This window comes from Pituophis catenifer, unplaced genomic scaffold (genome assembly GCF_029215685.1).
Source record: "Pituophis catenifer annectens isolate HBS135680 unplaced genomic scaffold, rPitCat1.0.hap2 SCAF_1, whole genome shotgun sequence".
NCBI lineage: Eukaryota > Metazoa > Chordata > Lepidosauria > Squamata > Colubridae > Pituophis > Pituophis catenifer.
Genome location: NW_027256881.1, coordinates 77937871 through 77963247, shown reverse-complemented (window position 1 = coordinate 77963247; position 25377 = coordinate 77937871). Strand labels below are relative to the sequence as shown.

General features: G+C 38.1%; 1 protein-coding gene across 1 annotated transcript in view; it reads left to right on the top strand.

Annotated features, from left to right (window-relative positions):
* Positions 1 to 25377, top strand: part of FNDC1 (fibronectin type III domain containing 1) — an 83853-nt gene that overhangs the window by 7007 nt on the left and 51469 nt on the right. Inside the window, exons 2-3 of the mRNA XM_070951556.1 lie at positions 22678 to 22881; positions 23732 to 23830. Of these exons, the coding sequence (XP_070807657.1) occupies positions 22678 to 22881; positions 23732 to 23830 (303 nt within the window). The remainder of the gene's footprint in view (positions 1 to 22677; positions 22882 to 23731; positions 23831 to 25377) is intronic.

Here is a 25377-nt window from a genome sequence, read left to right as displayed (position 1 = left end):
GGGCTCACTTAACAACTGCTGCATTCACTTAACAACCACTGCAAAAAGGTCACAAAATTGGGCTTGGCCATGTAATGACCCCTTTAGTGACAGTCACAGCTTATGACCATAGTTTCAGTCTCAATTGTGGTTGTAATTTGAGAACTACCTGTAGTTTTGAGAAAGGGATTAAATCCTTGGCCATTTTTTCTTTAAAAAATTGTTTGTTTTCTTTCTTTCCGAAAAATGTGAAAGTTTTGCCAACTCTCGTAATGAAACATTCCTTTAATGAATAATTGCCCTATTAAAATTTATGAATGAAATAATTTTCAGGAAGAAAATACAGCATACTTTATTTTTGGATGGTGCAGGCTGTAGCAAAAGGTTCCAAATGCTGGCATGCATTGACATGTAAGGGAAAAGAGAATTTTCTAATAACATTCCTTCCATAGCAGTTTCTATAACTATTGCAATTAATAATATTATTATTATCGTTGCAATTACTGTTTCTAAAAAAAGGAAAAATAAAACATCTTGACTATTGGAATGTCCTTTTCTTTGATTGCCCATCCAAGTGGCAGCCCCAATCCAGTGTTTCTCAAACTTGGGCCACTTTAAGAGGCGTGGACTTTATACTGCTTGGGAAATTTTGTGAGTTGAAAAATCTATTCATCTTAAATGTCTATGGAAATTCTCAGTCATCCATGTCATGGTTGTCCCAAAGGTGCTTTTTCAAGAGGCAACTGGACTTTCTGGTGTTTCTTTGAAGATGTTTCGCTTCTGATCCAGAGCTGAAGAAGCTTCTTGGATGAGAAGCGAAATGTCTTCAAAGAAACACCAGAAAGTCCAGTTACCTCTTGAAAAAGCATCTTTGAGATACTCATCTTAAAGTTCCAAGTTTGGAAAAACACTACCTTGGCCTATCTTGTTTGATCTTGGAAAGCTAAAGAGGATCAGGAAATCCAAGACCTGTAAACCAGATTGAGAAAATCAGGGAAAAGCAACATAAAATAAGATTATGACTCTGAATCATGTCCACCCTATTAGAGGCCCAATTCCAGTGGCAGAGACTGTTCAGCACTTCATGACCTAGTGACCACAAGGGAGCAGTAGGGGATAGGTAGAGAGTTATGGATTCACTCTGTGTCACCTCTGTGTCTTTCGCTCTGCTTGTTTTAAGAGATGGCTAAACTCAGAAAAAGAGGAAGAAATGAGAAGAAGCTCCTGCAAGAGAGTGACTTTGGCTCTTGGCAACTGGCTGGACTAGTATTTGCAATTTTCTTGGCAACATTTTGGAAATAGTTTGCTCTTGCGTCCTTTCCAAGGCTGAGAGAGAGTGACTAAATCCAGATCATCCAGCTGGTTTCGTGTTTAAGGTGGGATTAGAACTCACCTGGTGAGCCTGGTGTCTTAACTGCTGCTTAACTTGGCTTTCCAGATGATATTACATAATTACATGATCTTTAATCCTTGTGCTCTTTGCAAGACTTTAAGAAGGCAGATCCTAGCAAAATCTGTTAAATTTAACAAACTATCCTATGAAAAATTACACAGTAAAGATCAGAAAAGGTCATCTTCTGGAGTGACTTAATTCAGGGGCTTTCCAAATCTCTCCAAAATGGAGCAGCCTTTCTGCCAGCCAGCGTGAATCCTATTTCTGAAGCTTCACTAGTATTTGGAATGATGTATGGTTGGGCGATCTTTGAATAAGAACCGTTCAAGAGCTTGAACAAGAGAAGAGATTTTTGATTGAAACATTTAACAACTAATCTTAGTGAATTACTAAGGCTTTGTGAAAAGGAAAGGAAAACAACAGTAGTTTTGGATCGGTCTGCTAAACAACGTTGTTACTGAAGCCAGGAGCAGAATATTGAAAGGGTCTTAAAGTTACATTGGATTCTTATTATGGAAAATGGAAATTTTCTGCTTCTGCTACTATTTACTTTATTTCTGTACTCTATTCATGTCCTATATTGCAATTTCCATGACTTTGGAGTTTATTGACTATAAAATAGAGCAAAACAAAGAATCCTTTAACCGGCTTTAGATTCATCTTTTTCCAGCTTTAAATATTGTTCCAAAATTGCAATGCTTCTTGTCTATAATGTACACCCTTTTTTTTATTTTCATGCTTTAAAAGAAAAGGATAGGAGAGAAAGGAGTAATGCCACTGTCCTTTGTCCGACCACATCATGGTTTTTTCATTAGCTGTACAGCACGTAAAAGCCTTGGCATCGAAGCTGGGCACATGGAGAAGCTATTTGAAATTTGGAAATAATTTAGGTTTTTTTTTAAACAGATAAATATTTTCAAATTTTGTTTTGATGGGTACTTAAAATCCTAACCTACATCTTTGTTTCAAACTTATGACTTTGCTGATGGCAATGAACTTTAAACTGATCCCACATTAGGTGGTGGCGTAAAGCCAGCCTGATCTAATCAAAAAGCTAAGCAGAATCAGACCAGGGTAATGTTTGGATGGAAGACCATGAGGAAATATTAGGAATATGAGTTTGATTGAGGCAATGATATAAAGTCAAGCATGACTCAAAGGAAGGGTAGTTTGGAAGGTTCTCCTTCACTGAACATAGTTAATGTAGGTGGGATGGTTTCCACTGGGCAAGAAAATCTCCAAGATATTAAACTAGAAAATTAAATTACATTGTGCAGTTCTATGATTCTGTCCTTAACAATAGGTAACCCGAGGCATCTGTCTCAGGCAGGCCTTGGACCTCTTTTTAAAAATCCCAACTATGCAAATGTCTCACTAAAGCCACTGGCTCCCCAGAGTTTTCACTTCACAAATGACCAGGCTCTAATTATCCATTTTGGCTACATTATGTGAAGACCTAGCTCTCTAGAGAAGGTTCAAATTTTTCTAAAAGATGGAAAGAAAAAGAAGAGAGTGTCCAGCCACAAGGAGGATAGACTCAGTGACAGGGGTGATGAGTGTATTGTCGAAGATTTGAAGGACCAGGTTAGAGAAAGATTCTCAGGAAGAAAATTCATCCATGTTGTCGTGAGGAGTTGAAAACAACGGCACATAATCAATCAAAATCACAGTATATTTATTTCTCCTCTCCTTCAAAAAACCCAGTCCTTCTTTCTTATGAAAAACTGCGGAATATAACCTTAAATTCAGTGGACAATATCTGTCATTTTCTTAAAACATTTTATTTAAGAAATTTATTTTTGTCTTGAAAACTTATAACACAAAATATTAGTTGTCTTTCAAAGACACCGAAGAAATCTTGCTTTGTGAAAAACTGTTTTCATAAGTCTCACTTTTATAAATAAATAAATAATGAAATGTAAATAAATACATAAAATATCGAATGAAGTATTGAATAGGGTGCATTTTTAAAAAATTTAAATACTGTGACATATAAATGCATTATTGGGTAAAACATGTACCCAAATGCATTAACATTCATGCATTGTGAAAGTAACTTCAGGTTTTCTATGTTTTAAACTAAAACTTGGCTTTAAGGAAACAACCTTCAAAATTATCTCTGTAAAACTAATGGTTTTGTGGCTACTGTAAATAGCAATACAAAAAGGAACAAAATGCATGTCAATTTACATTTTACAAAGATAAAAATGTTTTTTTTATATAATTTCCTTATTTTGATATTTTATAGTTTGGACTTTGGCAAAGGAGGATGTTTCCTAAACCTTAGAAAAGTTGCATCTGCTGATTTGTTGGTTGTGTTTGCTGTTAAAAACACAATTAAGAAGGATGTTAAATTTCTTCATCAAGTGCATGTTAAAGCTTGAATATGTGTTCCTTGACATTTTTTCAGATTTCTGAGAGAATGTTGGCAAGAACCAGTGGAAAATTCAACTTGCACGGTAGAGATGGAGTGGAAAACCTTTCTATAAACATGAATCTTTCTTAGGTGGGCAAAAAATGTCTTCTTGCAACACAAATTGGAAGAATATTTTGCAGTGAGGTCTTATCATCATAACCCAACATGGTCTTGAGGCTTCTGTAAAATCTGCAATGGCACATCCTTGATGGATGAACTGCTCTGATGTTCGTTTGCTCTTGTTTTGAGTTCTGAAGTTAGACTTTTGTCCATTAATTGTTTTGGGTAAAGTCTTAGGGAACAATGTTAATTTTCTTCTAAAAGGACTTGAAGAACATCTTATAATTAATTTTGCTCGACACACTGGAATGTGCGTTACTGAACACACAATATTATGCCTCTTCTTTCCCCCCACAACAGTGTGGTGAGTTATACTAATTAGAAAACTTGTGGATATATATCAGTGGTGAAATCTAAAATTTGTTACTACCAGTTCTGTGGGCATGGCTTGGTGAGGGGGGGTAATGTGACTGGGTGGGCGTGGCCAATTTTTTTTTAACTTTTAAAGGCATTTTTTCTACACCCTCTTCGGCAAAGAAGTTGTAAAAAAAATGCTTTCAAAAGGCTCTGACGATCCCAGCTGAGTTGCCTGATTGGCAGAGGCTTTTTTTCTTTTAAATGCCTCTGACGATCCAAACTTAGTTGCCTGGTCGTCAGAGGCATTTAAAAGAAACTTCTGAATAGGTTGTAGAAAAAATGCTTTTAAAAGCCTTTGATGATTCCAGCTGAGCCACGCGATCATCAGAGGCTTTTTTTTTTAAACTTTTATAAAAGCATTTTTCGGCCGAAGAGATTGTAGAAAAAATGCTTTTAAAAGTTAAAAAAAAGCCTCTGATGATTGTGCGGCTCAGCTGGGCATGGGGGGGGGGGCAAGGATTTTTGCTACCGGTTCTCCGAACCTCCTGCCGCCATCGCTACCGGATCAGGTGATCCGGTCCGAACCAGGAGCATTTCACCCCTGGGTAGAACAGTAGTAAATATATATTTAAAAAGCTTAATTTGGCAGATCAGGAAGTAAAACTTTCCAAAGGAATTACCTGTTGCAGCAAAAAATAAAGAGCTTTAGTTTTCTTTAAAAACTCACATACAGCAATATATATATATCCTTCATTCAGAATGAAAAACCACCAGACACAGAAATGTAGAAATTCTGTTTTTGCTAGGTGAATAAAAGTGTGTTGGATGCATTATTTGATCATCATTATTTCATTGTATCCAGCTTTTTTTCTTTTTCCCTATTTCAATGAAAAATAAATCTAAATTCATATTTTAATTGTTCATTTTACAGTGGTGCTCCCATTCCAAAATGTGGCAAGGAATGAGTCATCATATAGGTTTGGATGGGGAAGATTAGAGTTAAACTCAGGTCTAACAAAACCAAGTGGCAATGGGTCCTTCCAGATCCAGGGATTTTTCTGTCTTTAGTTCGGAATGGGGTCGTATTTCTCCAAATAACATTAATATGCCAGAACTCTTAGCTCCTTCTGAAAGAGCAAATAGTGGCTGTCGCCAGAAAGGGCTTCCCACAGATGCATCATATGCATCAAATGTGCCCATTCCTGGATGGAGAAGTCTTTCTCACAATGACTCAGGGCTTGGTTAGTTCACATGTGGACTACTGCAATGAATTCTGTGTGGGATTAACTTTGAAATCCATTTGGAAGCTTCAGGTGATCTAGAATGCAGAAGTGCAAACAATTATGGGCATGCCATGGCTTCACGAATTGCAGTGGTTATCAGTTGGTTTTTTGATTAGTTTCACTGTTCTGGTTATTACCTTCAGAGCCCTACAAAGATTAGTTATTTGACAATCTCCTGGTGATTGGTCCATCAGACAGATTTGATATACTGTGAGTCTCATCCACTAAACAATGCCATGAGATGGGATTTAGGAAGCCTACATTCTCTGTCATGGCACCTTCCCTCTGTAACAGCATCTTATTAAGGTTTCCAACGACCCCAATCTTGTTCTTTTTTGAAAAAGCATCACTGAGCTGACTGTTTCCTCAGGATGTGGGTTAGGATGGGATGTAAACTAATTTTGTGAGAGTTTTTATGACTGATTCTATGGAATGACCATTTTAAATGCCTATGGCACCCAGAATCACTGAGAGCTGGATGGCTTTAGAAATATGACTTCCTTCCTTCCTTCCTTCCTTCCTTCCTTCCTTCCTTCCTTCCTTCCTTCCTTCCTTCCTTCCTTCCTTCCTTTCTCTCACTCACTCTGAGATGATCTGGGGATGCAGAATCAGCATATGTAGTATTCACCCATGGCAGCGGTCAGTGTCTATTTACCAGCCTAGAAAAGACTTGATACAGAGAAGCAAGCTTTCTGAGCTTCTGTCCAAAATACAGTGCCAAATAAATGGATGGATTATAGAACATACAAAAAGAATTTCAAGACATTGAAATTACTTGACTTACCAAGGAAAAGTTTCATCTGGTTTCAAATATGTTGGACATCTGGAATTTTTCAGCTACTGTTAGTATTATATCACAACAAATATATGTTGTAAGGTTCTGGAGTCAATAAAAAAATTATGAACCAGAAGGAGTTATCAGCACTTAAAAGATATGACAGCAAGCTGGATGTATTGATTAAGGTACCAGGCTAGAAATCAGAGGCCATGAGTTCTAGTCCCACTTCAGGTACTAAGTTACTCTCTCTCAGCTCTAGGAAGATGACATGGGCAAATCACTTCTGAAATCTCCCCTAAAAAATCTCGGAAGCTTAGCCAGGCAGTTGCCAGAATTGAAGACTGACTTGAAGAGGGAAAATAAATAGATAGCAGAAATGTAATTTATTCATGGACTGAAAGATATATTATATCAAACAAAGTATTTTTCGACCAGCTTTGGGCTTAGTAACTAGTAACAGGGAAGGAATTAATTTCACCCATTTTTTAACCTAATTTGAATTACTGTGACAAATGGAATATAGTTATTCTTTGAATCATAAACTGATCCAAATATGTATGGCTTTCCTTACTGTTTTGGAGTCGACAACTGGCTCAAAAATACCATGCAAAACCATGTATATTAAGAAACATTAAATACAAAATAATACAGAATAAATGTTGCCAACAAAGCATGTGTTGTTAGAGGTGAAATTTTGTGCTGTTTAAAATTGCAGACAGGTGGAAATGGGATGTCACTGATTTATGAATTAATTCATACTTGATTGACATGAGTCAGTGATCACCTACTAAGAAGGCCACAGGCCCTGTCACTTCCATTATTATTACGGTTGATCATACAATCAACAAGACATTTGGACTGGATTTTGCATTTTTGTCCATCTGTTGAATCCTTCTCAAGGATCTGGGATAGGCAGATGTTGCTTAATAATATTAAATGTATTGTTGCAGGTTGTAAGCTCTTCCAAGTAAAACTGCCTGTTGTAATTGATGGATGGTGGTGGTTTTGTCAATGCCTATAGTGTTCAAGTGGTGCTCCAGAAGTTTTGGAATTGCATCTCAGGTGCAGAATAGTATAGTATCAGCTAGTATTAGTACTAGCTTTGCTTATTTTGCCACAGTCATTTTATTTCTATTTGCAGTGGTTTATGTTTGATTGATTGATTGATTGATTGATTGATTGATTTAATTTATATGCCGCCCTTCTCCGGAGACTCAGGGCGGCTTACAATGCGTTAAGTTACAATGCAATAAATCAGCTTATTGCCCCCACAAACTGGGTCCTCATTTAACCTACCTTAGAAAGGATGGAAGGCTGAGTCAACCTTGAGCCTGGTAAGATTCGAACCTGCAGAAATTGCAGGCAGCTGTGTTAATTACAGGGTGCATCAAACCACTGTACTACCAAGGCTCCTTATTAACATCTGCTGCTTGCAATTACTGCAAGTTCAAATCTCGCCAGGCTCAAGGTTGACTCAGCCTTCCATCCTTTCAAAGGTAGGTGAAATGAGGACCCAGATTGTGGGGGCAATAGGCTGACTTTGTATAAATATACAAAAGTATGAAGGCTATTGCTTAACGCATTGTAAGCCGCCCTGAGTCTCCGGAGAAGGGCGGCATATAAATCAAATAAAAAAAATAATAATAACAGTGCTTTAGTCCACTCTACTACAAGCTCTTATATCTTTTATGATTCCCCCCTCCCCCCAGTTCTTTCTCTTCTCTTCTGCTGTCTCCAGGTATTGCAATGCCATTCTCCAGACCTTTTTTTTTTTGTCTTTCTTATCAGCAATTGTTAAGTGTGGGTTGTTGTGTAGCAGAAGCTTGTCTGTTTGAATTCTAAAGTCCCAAAGCATTTAGCTTCTTCATTTTCTCTTCATCTATTTTGTGGTCCCCCAGTTGTTGCTTGCAGGCATATGGTATTTCTTGCAGATATTCCAATGCACCATTGTTGCAACTTCGTCATGCTGTTGTTTGTAGTCAGTTTGTGTGATCTTCTTGCAGCAGCTAACTACTGTAGATTCTTTACCATTATTATTTTCAGAGGCAACATTTGCTGTCTGTTATGGTCTTCTCAAGCCTGGCTTTCTATGCATTTGTTCTTAAGTTTTAGTTTTGTGCAGTGAGAATTAGCCCCTCTTTCTTTTTCATCAGCCATCCTGCTCTTAGCTATTGCCAGGTCTTGTTATTATCTGTGTTGCCTGCTAGTTTTTATACATGTAACTGGCTATGTAATATTTCATTTTGACATATCTTCATTTGGTATTTCTTATAGACCAGCTTGGTTTCTTTGGTATTCAGTAAACCTTCATTTTCTGAATCACCTTCATGCTTTATATCACAAGATGGCAAAACAAAATGTAAACCTGCAGTGAAGGGTATGAAGATCGGAAAGAACATAAAGTGGCCTTCTAAAGTCTAAGATCACCTTCACTGCTACATCTAATTGGCTCTATGTATCTCTGTGCAATTTCATCTTTTCATCATATAGCTCTCAGCGCTAGAACCAGCTGTGAAATGCACTTACCTTTGGTACCGGTTTGGAAATGTGAGCGTGCGCGCCTCTTCTGCGCATGCGCAGAGCGTCAAAAATGGGATGTAATGACATCCCGGTGGGTGGGTGGAGCCTCTCGCTGCCGGTCCTACTGGTTCGCGCAAGCCGGATAGGTCCGGTTGGATTTCACTGCTGGTGAGAACCCCTGAGATGCATATAGGACTTGCTTCTGAGCTTGAAAAACAACCAGGAGGAGAAGATACCATTCCATGAAGAAGGTCCACAAGCATAGGAGAGCATGTTCCTTCTGGCTATGAGGCTAAAATCATAAAAAGATCTCATTCTTAGGGAATATTTCTTTGCATGATATATCATTGGTGTTTTGCAGTAGGAGCCCTGTGAATGGTGATGTTAGACTTCTAGCAGCTATCATGAGCTGTTCTCCACATGTGTGATACCTTTATGAAGTTTTTCCCCCAGCATTTGGTTTTAGCTACCAGTTTCCAAAATGAAAGTTTCCAAGATCCTTCAAGAGAAGACTTGAGAGTTATAAACCTGTGCTTTTTTAGTTTATAAGATTAGACTGCTTCTTAAAATAGATTATCTCATCTACTCTTGTGGAATTATTATGTGTAGGCCTGTTCCACAGTATTCACTATATTTAGTATTCACTGTATTGAAGCAGTTGCATTAATACTGTAAGCAGGGTGGATAAAAATCAATGATTTTTTTTTAAAAAATCAGATTTTTTTATTTAAATCGGATTTTTTTGATTTTTATCGAATTTATTTTAATAAAAAACTTTTGGGGTAAAAATCTCTCGTAAGATAGTTTTCTATTTAAGATACATAAATAATTTAGTTTATTCAGCATGAAATGGAGCTTAATTATGTAGCCTGAGGCTGTATATTCTGCAACACTGGGACTATCGGTGAGTCAACAGTGGGTCAAAGGAGTAGCAGAGATGACAGTTGCTCTTTAACAATTATGATTTAAATCGAGTTGATTTAAATCAAGCCTTTTTACTAGTGATTTAAATCATGATTTAAATTGTGATTTAAATCAACTCGATTTAAATCAAATCCACCCTGACTGCAAAATATTCTACGTCGTTTCTGATCTTCTTATCTTTCACCACAGGTCTTCATTCCGTTTTGTTTACTTGACACATTAAATATTTCTACTTTTGAAAATGTGGTGGTCTCTGTGAGTCAACAACTATTGGAAGGTGGTTAGGTTGGCTTACTAATTTGCTAGCTCTACAGTTTTTCTGAGTACTGGGTGATCTGAGAATCCATTGGATCAAATCCCTGAGCTGGCAGACCTTTGAATATAATGACTAAATAGCTGTGGTATGGCTATTGAGTGATTTAGATTTTTAAGGAAGAAGGTATAATTGCTCTTTTCAGAAAAACAAATCTTTGGGAGAAACAGATGTACATGTGTGGTTTATAAATAAAAGCTGGAATAAATTCCTTTTCTTTATAAAATAAGAGATATTTTTGACCTAGAATACCCTCAATAACAGTTTATAACACCACCCTGCAATTACTGTGGCAATGTAAACTGTGTCTGCTTTAGGCCTGTACTGTATCTGCACTGTAGTGGATGGATGGTGCTAGAGATCTATGTCAATAGCCTTAGGTTCCTAAGTGATCTAGTGATATGTCTGATAAGTGACCTTAAATTACTGTGGGTTGATCCCAGGGTAGATTTGATTTAAATCAAGTTGATTTAAATCACAATTTGAATCATGATTTAAATCATAATTGTTAAAGAGCAACTGTCATCTCTGCTACTCCTTTGACCCACTGTTGACTCACCGATAGTCCCAGTGTTTTTTTTTTAATTTGATTTATATGCCGCCCTTCTCCGGAGACTCAGGGCGGCTTACAATGCGTTAAGCAATAGCCTTCATTCTTTTGTATATTTTATACAAAGTCAGCTTATTGCCCCCACAAACTGGGTCCTCATTTCACCTACCTTAGAAAGGATGGAAGGCTGAGTCAACCTTGAGCCTTGGAGAGATTCGAACCAGCAGAAATTGCAGGCAGCTGTGTTAATAACAGGGTGCACTAAACCCCTGTACTATCAAGGCTCTATCAAGGTGTTGCAGAATATACAGCCTCAGGCTACATAACTAAGCTCCATTTCATGCTGAATAAACTAAATTATTTATGTATCTTAAATAGAAAACTATCTTATGATAGATTTTTACCCCAAAAGTTTTTTATTAAAATAAATTCGATAAAAATCAAAAAAATCCGATTTAAATAAAAAAAATCCAATTTAAATTTAAAAAATCTATTTTTTTTATTTTTTAAAAAAAATCATTGATTTTTATCCACCCTGGTTGATCCATTTCTTCTGTCCTACAATTCTTCTTGTATTGGCACATTTTTACTTAAGGGTACATGCCACTGGATATGAGGGGGTTTGTGCTATGTAAAAATTCATAGCATTTCAGTTCTAAGTCATTCTCTTTTCTTCTCTTCCAACCTATCCTTTTATTAATACTGTTTTTCCCAAAAAATACAACCTATTCAAAAGTAAGGCCTAGCCCAATTTTTTGGATAGGCCTAATATAAGCCCTACCCCCAAAATAAGCCCTGTTGAAGTGGGTGTGCGTGGCCAGCACAGGAGGCAGCCTTTCTCTTCCTTGGTCACCTCAGGGCTGCTCGGTCCCTTAATGAGGGCTTGCGAATCAGCTGAGCCGCTCTGGCCGCTGCCTTCAGTAAGTGTGGCTGCTTTTGCAGCCAATTGCGGCCGCAAAAGAAGCCAGAGGCCAAGCGATGCACGCCAAATGCCTCACGCCCTCCTTACCTAATGGTGACAGTCACAGCAGGCAATTCTGTCCACAGAACAGTGCTTCGAGGGGCTGCTTGCCCTGCCCCCGCCTCATACTGGTACATGGGGAAAAAAAATAAAACCTCCGAAAAGAAGCCCTAGTCGGTTTTTCGGGGGTTGAAAGAAAATACTTATTTTCAGGGAAACATGGTATTATGGTGATTTGCTCTGAAGCCATACAGGACAGAGAAAATATTGAATGTTGAGTAAAGAAATTCAGATTCAAATCCCTGTTCAGTCATGAAGGCAAGAACATAACTTAGCCCAACTCATTTTATAGTTATATGAACCTCCAAACCTTGGTGCATAACAAGAACTTTCTAAGCTTTCTTTGCTCTATTTCATTACTTAATGTAATTTTGTGATATATAGTGAATTGGTGAATAATGGAATGAAATTCAGTTTGCTGGCTGAAGTAGAACAGAAATTGTACACTGTCCCCATTACTGGGTTTAACATTTTTCAAAGGTTGTTTTGGACATTCATACTCCATTTCTGCTTTCATCTTCCTCTTGTGGTGTAGTCTAAAGCAGGTTGGTTCAGCAAGTTACATTATCAAAGATTTGTTCATGGCTTAATTTTACTGTAAAAATGGATTCTTGTAGGCCACTGGGGTTGATACCTGCATTACAGAATGACATCCGTGTTCATCTCTGCAGCAATAATGAAGCTTATTCTTCAGAAGTAGTTTCTGGACAAACAAGGTAGAAGCTATACAGGTTTGATAATTCCATAAACACAGAGATAGTACAACAATTAGCCACCTGAACTTTCAAAAGGGAATAATCCTGGTGGTGCAGCCTATGGAAACTGTGGCAAGTGGTTCAGGACCCAGTGATATTTCATATTCACAGTATAAAGGCAAACTGTTCAGAGTTACTCATGCCCTATTTTACTCCCTAATGGACGACTGTAACATGCTCTGTGTGGAGCCATCCTTGAATTCTGAAGCTTCAACTGAGGCAATATGCAGCAGTGCAGGGAGTTTATGTGTGACCTTTAAAATCTTACATGGATTGGAGCGAGTGTATTTGAAGGACTACCTCTCCCCGGTCACATCTATTCATCCCGGCAGGTCAGGTAGGAGGGGCATGTAACATATCTTGTCTGCTAAGGAGTTCCATCTTACTCAGGAGCTGAGCCTTTTCTGTTGTGGCACCTGCCCTTTTGAACATTATTTCCCCTCTCCTGAGTTGACATTAGTCCTGATCCTATTGACCTCCCAGAAAATTCTTAAACTGTTGTTTTTGCAGAATACCTGGGAATGCCTTGGAAACAGGCAGCTTACAAGATAGCTGTATTATGAGTCTTTCAAACACTCACCCCCATGACCTAGCCTATATTTAATTGTTTTTAGTGGTTATTTAAGACATGCTTTCATTATTTTGTTTTCTCCCAGAGTCACATTCATGACATAGACAGCTATATAAATTTGATAAACAAACAAACTGGTGTCCTCTATAGTCTGGTCAATATGGTAAAAAAACAACAACACCCCAATATATATAAAAAACCCCTATCATACTGGCATTGAATAGTATCCCAATTCTACTGAAGAGACAACACTTAGGGTACAGTGCAGAATAGGTAACATTCTACCCTACTTCTCATCTTAACATCTGTCTCTTGAGAGAGCTGTTTTACTAATGATTGGGTTGCCTTTGTGTTATATGATGTTGATGAGATAGATATAATCTGTGAATGTCTAGAGCTAATTCTTAGTAAGAAAGGATAATTCTGTTCATGTTGGTTTCCCTAATTTCTTAACATACTGACTTCCAGTCAGTAGTTTGCAAATTTGGCAGAAAAAGCTTAGATCAATATTGATATTGATGCTCTGATGTACATATTTAATTCTATTGCTGGAAATTCACATTTTTATCTACAATTGTCCTAATGTGGGTGTTTTGTTAACCAGTTTTTCTATATGAAAATACATTGCTTTTTCAATTTTTGGACTTTGAAGAAGCAGGATAGAAAGAGTGTTGGCATTTTTGAAATTTGGTATTGAAGAAGATTCCTGAGAATACTACGGATAGCCAAGAAAAACAAACAAATGGATCATTGAAAAAGTCAACTCAGAGTTTGAGCTCAAGGCACAAATAACCAGGCTGAAATTATCCTACTTTGGACACATTACGCCTTGTTCTCTGCAGAAGTCTGTAATGCTGGAAAAGGTGGAAGAGAAGAAGATGGACTTGGTTACAGTGGTGATTGGAAGACCGAAAGGATCAAGTTAGGAATATATTGCCATGAAGAAAATCTGTGTTGCTAAGAATCAACACCAAGTTATTGGCAGAGCACTGTGTTTTCATATATACTTTCCCTGAATGCATGTTTTAAATTTTCAAATATTTTGGAAAGTTCTGAATGTAGATTTCAGCTTATATGTGCATTCCAAGTTCTACATATTTAGCGCAATATTTTCCTAAAGACTCTGTTCAGCAAAATTTCTCTTCCATCTTTATTTCTGGAACCTCCTTCTAATTTCATTTCCTATGATTTGCTGCTCTTTCCTCTTTCTTATGTAGTGACTAAGAAAAAGGCTTAAACCCAGGAGAAGATGCAGGTCTGAGAGAGAGACAGAAACAAGTGGTTCTTCTCCCATCTGTCAAGCAGCTTGATCCATGGTTCATTGGGGTGGGTAGGAATGCCATGTCTAAAATACCAGATTAGCAAGCAAATGCAATGGGCAGTAAATCCACAGGGAGGAATGTTGAATTTATATTTACCGACAAAGAAATAAAGGGAGACTAGTATAGATCTATTTCAAGCTATTTAGCTCTCATCAGCTAGCTATACCCATCTGGGATTAGAACCCGGGTTACTTACTGTATTTTTCAGATTATAAAACACACCAGACTATAAGACACACCTAGATTTAGAGGAGGAAAACAAGAAAAAAATAGTTTTTGGCCTCCACACGTGCTGTTTTCACCCTCCCCAGCCCTCAGAAGTTCTTTGCAGGCCAAAAGGGGGCCTCTTTTTGGTGAAAACGGGACATGCGGAGAGTAAAAATGGGATGTGCGGAGGGTTCGGGAGGCCAAAAACAGGCCCATATTCAGTCTATAAGACGTACCAAAATTTCACCCACTTTTAGGCGGGGGAAACGTGTGTTTATACTCCCCAAAATATGATACATATTAGGTAGATGTATTAACCTCTAAGCCACAGGCTCGCCTTGCTTTGTCAGCTATACCAGGGGAGAGATTAAGGTTCTTAATCTTTCAACACAAAAATAGTTTGTCGCGAAAGCAACTGCCTGCGAAGACTGCTGTTTGGGGCTGAAAGGTGAAAGTGGAAGCAGTATGCTTCACCCCATAATTGGGTCGACCAGATAGACTGATAGACTGGTCTCACCAGAAAAAAACACTTACAGGAAGGATTGCATATTAAGACCCACTATACAGTAGTAAGCTTCATCCTTTCCCTTTTTAAAAGCCTCCAAAGAGAACTAGGATAGAGAAACAAATCCTTGTCTATAGCCACATTTGTTTTAAATGGATTACTTTCCATATGGATTTTTGGCTGCTGTAGTTTTTTTCATGCCCTCTGTCCCACGAAGAGTCTTTATACTAGTTCCAGTTGGAAAAGGGTGTCTGTAACTGGTGCAGAAGAAGCTGATCGATTGCAGACTTCCTTCCTGCCAAACCAGACCAGCAGAAGTTCAATTAAATTATGTGGCTGGTAGCAATGTATTCAGTCTTTGTCAAGGATCAGTAATAAGTCTCATTTATTGCAAAGTGAAAACCAGGGAGTTACAGCAGGATATGAAAGCGCCAAGCCCATAGAACTTTCAGATATGGCTATTTAATACCATAATAGAAGGTTGACCTAATAGAGTTGCCAGCAAAATTACTCTTTAAGAGGATTCACAGCTACTGCTAAATCCAGGTGAGATATATATTATGAGCCATAGCATCTTTAAATTCAGTTTCACTGGCAGATGAGCAGGTTTATTGCAACATCTCTGTGGGTTTTTGGAGGAGTATCAAATGGACTGATATTTAACAGTCTGCCTGTGGAACTCTAGTTTTTCAAACTATGCATCAGTTAAAAATCTTACATTTTTTCTTGTGTGCAGAAAAGTCAGTAATCACTTTTATGACTGATCTGCTTGCCAGTTACATGGATACAACGGTGGTTGAGCCACTTGCCAGGAATTTTTTAAAAAATTAAGCTGCTAAATGTACACACCAATGGTTAACTGGATTCACATGAATGGTACCCCATGGGAGTTTCAGAATATTTGCTGATGTGCTAAGGAGGGAGGGAATGTGCACATTCTTTTAGGCTTAAGGAGCACTTAGTTTTTTGCTATATTTTCCAGGAAAAATAGAGCTTTTCCACATGGAGCATTTATACCAATCTAGTATCACCTCTCTGCTGTTCTTTCCCATGATGTCCTCCTTGGCAGCTGAGTTCAGCCCCACCCATCCCTGGCTTTGTTCCAGGTACACAATATGTGCACTGCAGTTTCATCAAAGGAATCCTTTACAGTAGTGGCCCCCCAACCTTTTGGGCACCAGGGACTGGTTCCATGGAGAGAAGTTTTTCCATGGACTGGTGTCTGGCGGGGGCGTGATTTTGTGTGCTACCTGCATCCTGTGGATGGGACTTTGCTTATTTGCATGGCCTGGTTTCGGGCATACTGCGGCTTTGTGCCGGTTCATGGACCTGGGGTTGGGGACCCCTTGCTTTAGAGATTTGGTACTCCAGATCCTGTGCAAACAGTTTAAGGCAGGGCTAGATCTGGCCTGCGGGGTGCTTAAATCTGGCCCACGGGGACAGCCTGGAAATAACAAAGAACTGGCCCACGGTGCCTCTGCTGGCCAAAACAGGCTACAGCAATCCGGCGGCCAAAAACAGGTTGCAGGGGGCATTTTCAGCCTGTTTTTGGCCTTCACGGTGTACAGCAATCTGGCGGCTGAAAACAGGCCGCGGGGAGGGCGCACAATTTATATGTTTCTTTCTCAGCCCCATGCACTCTATCTTCCTTCCTGTTGGCTGCTTTACACATGATTCCTGATTTCATCCAGTTTAAAAATATGGAAGAAGCCTAATCCAAAGAGTTTGCTCACTTATCTGTGGCTGTAATGTAATTTGCTTGTTTTTGACTTACAACTCGATTGTGTTATCTCCCCCATAATGGTTTGTAAACAATATAGTGAGCCTAAAAACTTATAATACAGAAGATGATTGGATGTAGGATATGGTAGTATGCACAAGCTATAAGATTTTTTTAAAATGCAGAATGTCATGTGAAAACGTCCAGTGGTTATTTCTAAATTGTGATTTACTGTGTAAAGCACAAATGGCTGAATTTACAGAACATACAGAGTCAAAATCAAATCATATTATGACTGGACAGTGTGCAAATCTGGCAGATAGAAGGCAGCTTTTGTCAGGTATGTATAAAACTCAGTGAAGTCAGTGAAATTTAATTGTGTATCTAGTTGTAGTTCAAATAGACCTGGAAATGTTTCCAGCATGCATATTTTCTGAATCTTTCTAGACATTTAGCAATATATTGTGATGATTTTGTTGTGTTGTACAGTGTTCCTCTTTACAATGGATATCTGGAATAAAATTTTAATGTTTTCAAAGAACTCTTTTAAAAATGAAAAATGGGAGGGTCAGCTAAAGTATTCTACATAGAGTTAGTTAATATTTCAAAGAACAGATTCAAAAGGGGAAAGGGAAACCTGGGCTGATATTGCCCAAGCAATAACAAAGAGCGTACAATTTTGTTATTTGGGGATGGAGAAATACCATAAATAAGGCAGAAGGATTAATACATGAAGAAGACAAAAAAAGGAGATATGAATTGTTTTGTTTAAAAGTATTTTAAGGTTCTAAATGTTAATTTATCATTCAACCCAGTAAGTATAAATATAATAACCTAGATTTTGTTTAGGTTGCCTTAACTCCTGACTAGGTGGCTCAGCGGCTAAGACACTGAGCTTGTTGATCAGAAAGGTCGGCAGTTCGGCTGTTTGAATCCCTAGTACAGATCTCCTGTGTGAGCAGGGGGTTGGACTAGATGACCTCCAAGGCCCCTTCCAACTCTGTTACTGTTTAATTCACATTAGGCTTTTGAACATCTTTGTTCTGACAATATTATGTACAATATTCAGAACTGCTCCTTTACAAAAGAGTCAAGCCGCATAGCAGCTGGGGACTCTACATGTCTTTAATCTCTACATTATGGAATTGAGACTATTTGTGCCAGAAAGTAAGTCTCCCTTTGTCTGGAATAGCTGTTTTGAACGCAAAGGGGAAAAAATGCATCTTGAGCCTATGTCAAACACCCACCATGGCCATGCCCATCCCGACCACGCCCACCCTGGCCCTCCGAGGTCAAACACAACCCTGATGTGGCCCTCAATGAAATCGAGTTTGACACCCCTGGTTTAAGGGATCAGGACGATCTGCATTCCTCCTTTTGCATACAGGTTAATAGCAGAGAAGAATAAAGATCATACTGAATATCTTAATAATTGCTTCATGCCTTCCAGAGGTTCAGGTGTGAAAGTAGGGATTTAAAGTTGGCTTGATGGATTCTGTTTAAAGGCAAATCCCTGATTACTTTACAAAGGTAAAGCAGGGAAGCTGTGTAAAGCGTGAGGATTTTGGGTGGGAAAAGGAAGAATTTGAATAGCAGAAGGCAAACAAGATCTTGTATTGATGCCTAATTGGACAAATACACTGAAGGAAATGAACACATGGCATAGGTTCTAAGACAGAGTTTCCCTGCTTGGCAACTTGGAGTGTAGATTGCAAGACTTGGTAAGTGCTATTCATTTTATCCGGTCCTGGTTTGTTTTTTTTTAGTGTATGGTTTTATGGTGGAATTGGATGTATTTCTTCTAAATCAAGGGTGAGCAATTATGGTCCCTTTACGACTCGTGGATTTCAACTCCCAGAATTCCCGAGGTAGCATGGTTGGCTCAGGAATTCTGGGAGTTGAAGTCCACAGGTCATAAAGGGGTCATAGTTGTCCATCCTGTTACATAAATATGTGCATTTTTGTTTGTTTTTACCTGAATTTAAGCCACCCACCTTCAATGTTTGGGATTGCCTATAAATAGCCTTTAGTTGAATAGCCTTTTCAGTTTAAAACAATATGTTTGTGCTCTTTTCTTTTCTCTGGCTACACTACATAAGATTTGCAATTTTCCTACCGCTTAATTTACCATCACTGGTTTCCACATCCAGATGATTGAGCCCTTTCAACTTTGCTCCACTATTGCAATATCTTAATGGCTTAGATCTTGAATTCATTATATTGCCTCTTATTTCATCTCTATTGTGTGTACTAGTGTTTGTGACTATCTACTTGCGGTTAGAAGTTTACATGTCAAATCTTCTCATTAACAACCTGGGCTGGTGATGGGTTTTTTTCCCTTCAATTCATGTGGTTTATTTCTGTAGCTCAGCCAATGTAAATGCATGCCTTGACTCTCAATTGCTCTTTTTTTGGCCTTTTTTCATTGTGGTTTTTCATCATTTGTACAATATTTCAACTAACAGTTTTATTATGGGAAGTAATGGTATGTGGATATATGCTTGGCAAATACTGAAAATGCAGCTAATGTATCTTGGGAGCTGTTGTAGATTACAGACTCACCATATAACCGGTGTCGACTTAGATTGCCTTTAGTTACATTATACAATGTTCCTCAATGAACAAGTAAGTCTTTTGTTGCTGTGTAAGCACGTCGGCTCACTCTTATGTATTTTGTAGCATATCAGAAATGTATTTGGTTCTTTGATTCTTACATTGTGCCAAAAACATATTGGTGCATCTGGGTACTATTGGTTCCATCTGAGCATGCATGCTTATTTCATAGAGTAGACATGTTGGAATGTCCCACATCAATCTTCATTTATATGTATAAAATAACAATTTATTCTTCTTGGAGGAAAAATTACTCCTTTTTTACTGTTAATTCTTTGATATCTAAGAAGTCTTTAATTTCCTATTCTGAAAACCTGATTTTGTGGCAACTGATTTTTATCATCTTAACAGACGCTTCACTTATTTCCACCAGTTTCTTTTCAATGATTTGGTCATTTGGAAGTAACTGCTATTCTAGACTTTTTCTAATGTTCTTTTCTACTTAAGATAGCCAAATATAACTGGACAGCTACAAAAACAAGCTTCTTGTCATGTGACCAATTAAAGCCAATTCATACTGTATTTTTCAGGACTCCCTTGAACTGATCTTGTCTTCTAAGAAAGAAGGGGCATGTTCAGATAGTTTTCTTGGCACAATACAAAAGTGGTTTGCCATTGGCTTCCTCTGTGATCACTATTCCAGTTGTCAACAAATCCAATATCGACTCACAACTTTCCAATTTAGCTTGCATCTTGGGATTTCATAACGGTGGCGCAGTGGTTAGAATGCAGTATTGCAGAAGAAGTTTGGCAATTTGACTCTCACAGGCTCAAGGTTGACTCAGCCTTCCATCCTTCCAAGGTTGGTAAAATGAGGACTCAGATTGTTGGGGGCAATATGCGGACTCTGTAAACCACATAGAGAGAGCTGTAAAGCACTGTGAAGTGATATATAAGTCTAAGTGCTATTGCTATTGCTATTGCTATTCAGGAAACTAAGTACAAATTTAGAAGCAAAACCTCCTCCTTCTTCTCCAATGAGATCTAAGATGGTTGACTAAACAGTGCCACCTCTGTGACTACATATTTGAAATATATCAAGTGTACACTATGGAATGCTGTCCTAGGCACAATAATGGTTTGAAAACCTTGCAATAGGTCCCATGCTCACAGGGAAGACATGTTGGTTGAATGAAGTTGAATTCGGGGCAGCTGCTGTGAACTACAAACACAATAAACAAAGCACCTACCATATCAGTTATCCAGGTAGCTCTTCTTAGTTACCCAGCAAGCTCTTCTCTTCTTCAATATATTCCACCAGAATACAGTTGTTGGTAAAGAACAGAGCAAGTGAATAAACAAGCTAAAACACAGTCTAAAAATTTGCAACTTTTTTGTAGTGTCTCTATTGCCTAATAATCTGAATTTGGGAAAGGATGGGTGTGATTCAGTGGGACAAAGTGATGTCTCATATGAACCTTCAAAAAAGATCTGTATAATATGTTGCATAGTTGCAAAATTTTTTGTGTTGTATTTAGACATCCCCAGGGGTAGCTCTGATATGGACAGTTTGAAATCCTGGGACTGAAATTATCTAGAACTATATCAAGTAATTACAAATTTGCAGATTTTTAAGATCTTTAATAAGAAATAAGGCAAAGTAATTAGAAGTGGAATTGGTTATGTCTGATATTTCTTTTTATCTTATTATATATCTTATTTTCATTATAGCAATGTAAAAATTGGCAATTATGCAGTTAATAGCAGGTTTCGTGTCTTCTAAGAGAAAATTCATGTGGAGATATGGGACCTTCCTGGAAATCTATTTATTAGGGCCAGTAAAAATAGACCTACTATCCCTGTAAAATGTACAATGTAATAATTCATGTGAAATGTTTTTTCTTTGTCACTACACAGGCAAGTGCGCTTGATTTAATGGGATTGTAGTATCTGCCTTGCAATGTGAGTTGTAAGCTAATTGTGCCTGGCTTTAAAGAATGCAGTTCACAATCTGGCAAAAATAAGGTTCTGAAAATATTTTGTTTGTTCCCAAACGCTCTGATTTATCCAATTTCTGCCATGGAGAGTCATCTTGTTAATTTGTTAATGCCATATATTGTATTCCTTGGGTGAGCAGTTACTTAGCTTCCTAGGGCAGGGGTCACCAACCCACAGCTCTGGAGCCGCATGCGACTCTTTCATCCCTCTGCTGCCACTCCGTGTCACTCAAAATATGTGTCACAACCACACCCACAGGCACGCGATTTATTGAGCTTTTCGACTCCCGGTAGGCCAACCATGGATAAATCCAAGAAAAGAAAAGTTCCAGAAGTAAAACAGAATGTTAAATTCAAACACATATGCTAGTTTTGTGGCCGCTCAAGAAATAATCAGGCACGGGAAGGGTTTTGTGGCTCCCGGTGTTTTCTTTTCTTTGGGAAATGGGTCCAAATGGCTCTTTGAGTGTTTAAAGTTGCTGACCCCTGTCCTAGAGAGTTTAGGAATGGTGTAGAAAATTCATATAGTGCTAACTCCTGCTGTACAGCCTGTTGCTTGGAGAAGCGAAATTATCTGTGAAAATTAAAGGGGTCAGTCCAGCTGAAAAAAACCTGGTTTTGCAACCAGGAGTTTATCCCTATCTTCCAGGCCCTTACCTGGATTTTGGACATCCCTCTCTCAACTTTTAATTGGACATTTGAAGTTCCATTTGGTGTAGTGAGAATTCAAAAAATGTGTTTGCATTACTTCTAGCACATTTTACAATTCTTACTTCTGCGCTGCAGTGGATTTAGCTTCAGAGTTTGGTGCCATGGGGATTTCTACACCTTCATCTGTGTAACAAAAAAATGTTTAATACATTTGAGGATCTTAGGACTAACTGCACTACGTGATCGGCATTCCAGATGTCTGTCTTTGATACCCTGAAATATTTAAAAAGCAGCAGCCTGCTCTATTTGTATCCTTCTGCTTTCCAGAGCAAAATTCTTGGCAAAAACCACTAGAATTGTTAGTTTGGTTTGGTGAGCAATTTGGAAATTTGATTGATAAATAGATAGATAGATAGATGATTGATAAATAGATAGATGATAGATAGATAGATAGATAGATAGATAGATAGATACTGTAGATAGATAGATAGAGATAGAGATAGATAGAGAGAGAGAGAGAGACAGAGAGACAGACAGACAGACAGACAGACAGGATAGATTAGATAGATAGATGATAGATAGATAGATAGATAGATAGATAGATAGATAGATAGATAGATAGATGACAGATAGATAGATAGATAGATTTCTCTATTTTCATTCAAACCCCCATGTTAGCAGTTCCTTTTTCAGCAAATGAATACTACAATTTTGAAAAGTTGATGTTTTCAGTGGACGCAGAAAGAATGCATCAGAATAATTGTTTACTTGCGTGTTTGTGTGTTTTTTACATTTTTTTAAGAAAAGAAAGTGCCAAACAGACCTTTCAGAACACGCTTCCGTTCATCATCTGGCAGGTCGTCCAGTCAGTGGAGACCATCCCATTCGGCAAACTCAAGCCCACGGAGATACCCAGGTTATCGTCATGGATATGGGGAGAGCAACAGGAAACTGAGTTTTAAATCTCTGCCAAAAGAAGAAAGAGCCCATTATGCTAAAAAAATAGGTGTGTGTCTGTGTGAAAGATTTTGACCATCTGCTTGTTGTTCTCACTGTTACCTTGTTTTGTTATGGAAAAATCATTTGATCTCTTCTCCTTGATAATGTGTTTGTAACTTCATTCACCTGAACAAATGAATATATCTACTACAATCAATATTATGATCGATAACAAATGATATCGTTTGTTATCAATCATAAAATCGATTGTAATAGTTCTAAACTGCAAAAAACAAAGTTAAGCCAAAGTTCTTCCCTGGCCACCAAGCAATAAAATTAACAATTTTATGTTATAAAAAAGAGGAAATATGATGGGGCACTCAGAAAGGAAGGCACATACATTGCTAATAAAAGACTTGTTTAAAATTGCAGTGACTTGAAAGAAGAGGTATTTTTGCAATGTTACAACTAAGTGAAACATTTGCAATCTAAGTTTATTTAACTCCTAACTTACATCCATCAGAAATAAATATTGGCATATATTGCTAACTATTTATTAAATGCATTAATTAGTTGGAGGTAGATAGCACTCATATCATAAAAATGTAAACTTCAGGTTGAGGCTTTTCTTTTCTTTTTTAAGAAAGAAAGAGGTGGAGCTTCACCTCAGAATGCTGTCCCTAAAAATGATATGTGAGGATTTGACATTGTTTTACTCTTACCGTGGAGACCCCTGGCCATAATAGCTGACAAAATTGGTACTAGTGCTTGGTCTGACTGCAGTTTTTGTCAAGGGCAATCAATTACAATTCTTTGAAACAGAGGCTTTCATCCTTAAGGGGCCAAGCACTGTTGACACTTAATCTTTGCAGTAATAAAAATATTAAAATAGTGTATATGTTTCTTGTTGTGTGCAGCATCTGAATCAGTATATCTGGTTTCACCACATTCGAGGAACTTCCAAGGTCGGACTCAACCGGTACATCAGGTTGTATTAACCAAGAGGAAAGTCCCAGGTAAGTTTGGAAATCGGTGTGCAAACTGGCAAGTCTTTTTTTTGTTGTTGTTAGTTGCAAAGTCATGTCCGACCCATCGCGACCCCATGGACGATGTTCCTCCAGGCTTTCCTGTCCTCTACCATCCTTTGGTGTCCATTTAAGATCACACCTTCTGCTTCAGTGACTCCATCCAGCCACCTCATTCTCTGTTGTCCCATTCTTCTTTTGCCCTCAATCTTTCCCAGCATTAGGCTCTTCTCCAGTGAGTCCTTCCTTCTCATTAGGTGGACAAAGTATTTGAGTTTCATCTTCACGATCTGGCCTTCTAAAGAGCAGTCAGGGTTGATCTCTTCTAGGACTGACCGGTTTGATTGCCTTGCAGTCCAAGGGACTCGCAGGAGTCTTCTCCAGCACCATTGTTCAAAGGCCTCAATTCTTTGGCGCTCAGCCTTTCTTATGGTCCAACTTTCACAGCCATTGGCAAGTCATATTATTGTATAATGATTTCCTTTTTTTTTTTTTTTTTTTGCTAGAAAGTGAAACTCAAGTTAACACAAGGGAAAACAATCTAGTGACCTTGGAATATATTGGAATAAGGACTCCCAAGAAATTCTCTGTGTTGCAGCCTCAGTTCCTCTGGAAGCATCAATTAGGACAGCTGTTATTCAGAAGTTGGAAGTGGTAGATACTAGAGGCAAAGGATAGCTTTGTTCACTTTGAGTGAAAAAAAAATCTTTTGTCTGCAGAAATTTTGTAGCTTGTTTAAGCCTTCAAAGCAGTGGTGAAATCTAAAATTTATTCTGTGGGCATGGCTTGGTGAGGGGGGGTAATGTGACTGGGTGGGCATGGCCATTTTTTTTTTACTTTTAAAACCATTTTTTCTACAACCTCTTTGGTGAAGAGGTTGTAAAAAAATGCTTTCAAAAGGCTCTGACGATCCCAGCTGAGTTGCCTGATCGGCAGAAGCTTTTTTTCTTTTAAAAGCCTCTGCCGATCAGGTAACTCAGCTTGGATTGTCAGAGGCATTTAAAAGAAAAAAAGCCTCTGCCAATCAGGCAACTCAGCTTGGATCGTTGGAGGCATTTAAAAGAAAAAAAGGGTTTTTTTCTTTTAAAAGCCTTTGATGATCCCAGCTGAGCCGCGCAATCATCAATCATTTTTTTTACTTTTAAAAGCATTTTTTTGGCCGAAGAGGTTGTAGAAAAAATGCTTTTAAAAATTAAAAAAAAAAAGCCTCTGATGATTGTGCAGCTCAGCTTTGCATGGGGGGGGGCAGGGATTTTTGCTACCGGTTCTCCGAACCAACCGCCTCCATCGCTACCAGATCGGGCGATCCGGTCCAAATCGGGAGCATTTCACCCCTGCTTCAAAGTCTCTTATAAACAGCCTTGATAGTTAATGCAGGTGCTGTCTGGTTATACTGACTATTTTTTACTCTTTTTTTTTGCTTTTATCTCATATTGTTATATAGTAAATCATCCGGAGGCTTTTGTAGAATACTTTGCTGAATAAACAAATAAATGTGTAAATAAATAAACGTTTTTCTTAGAATCAGTTAAATGCTG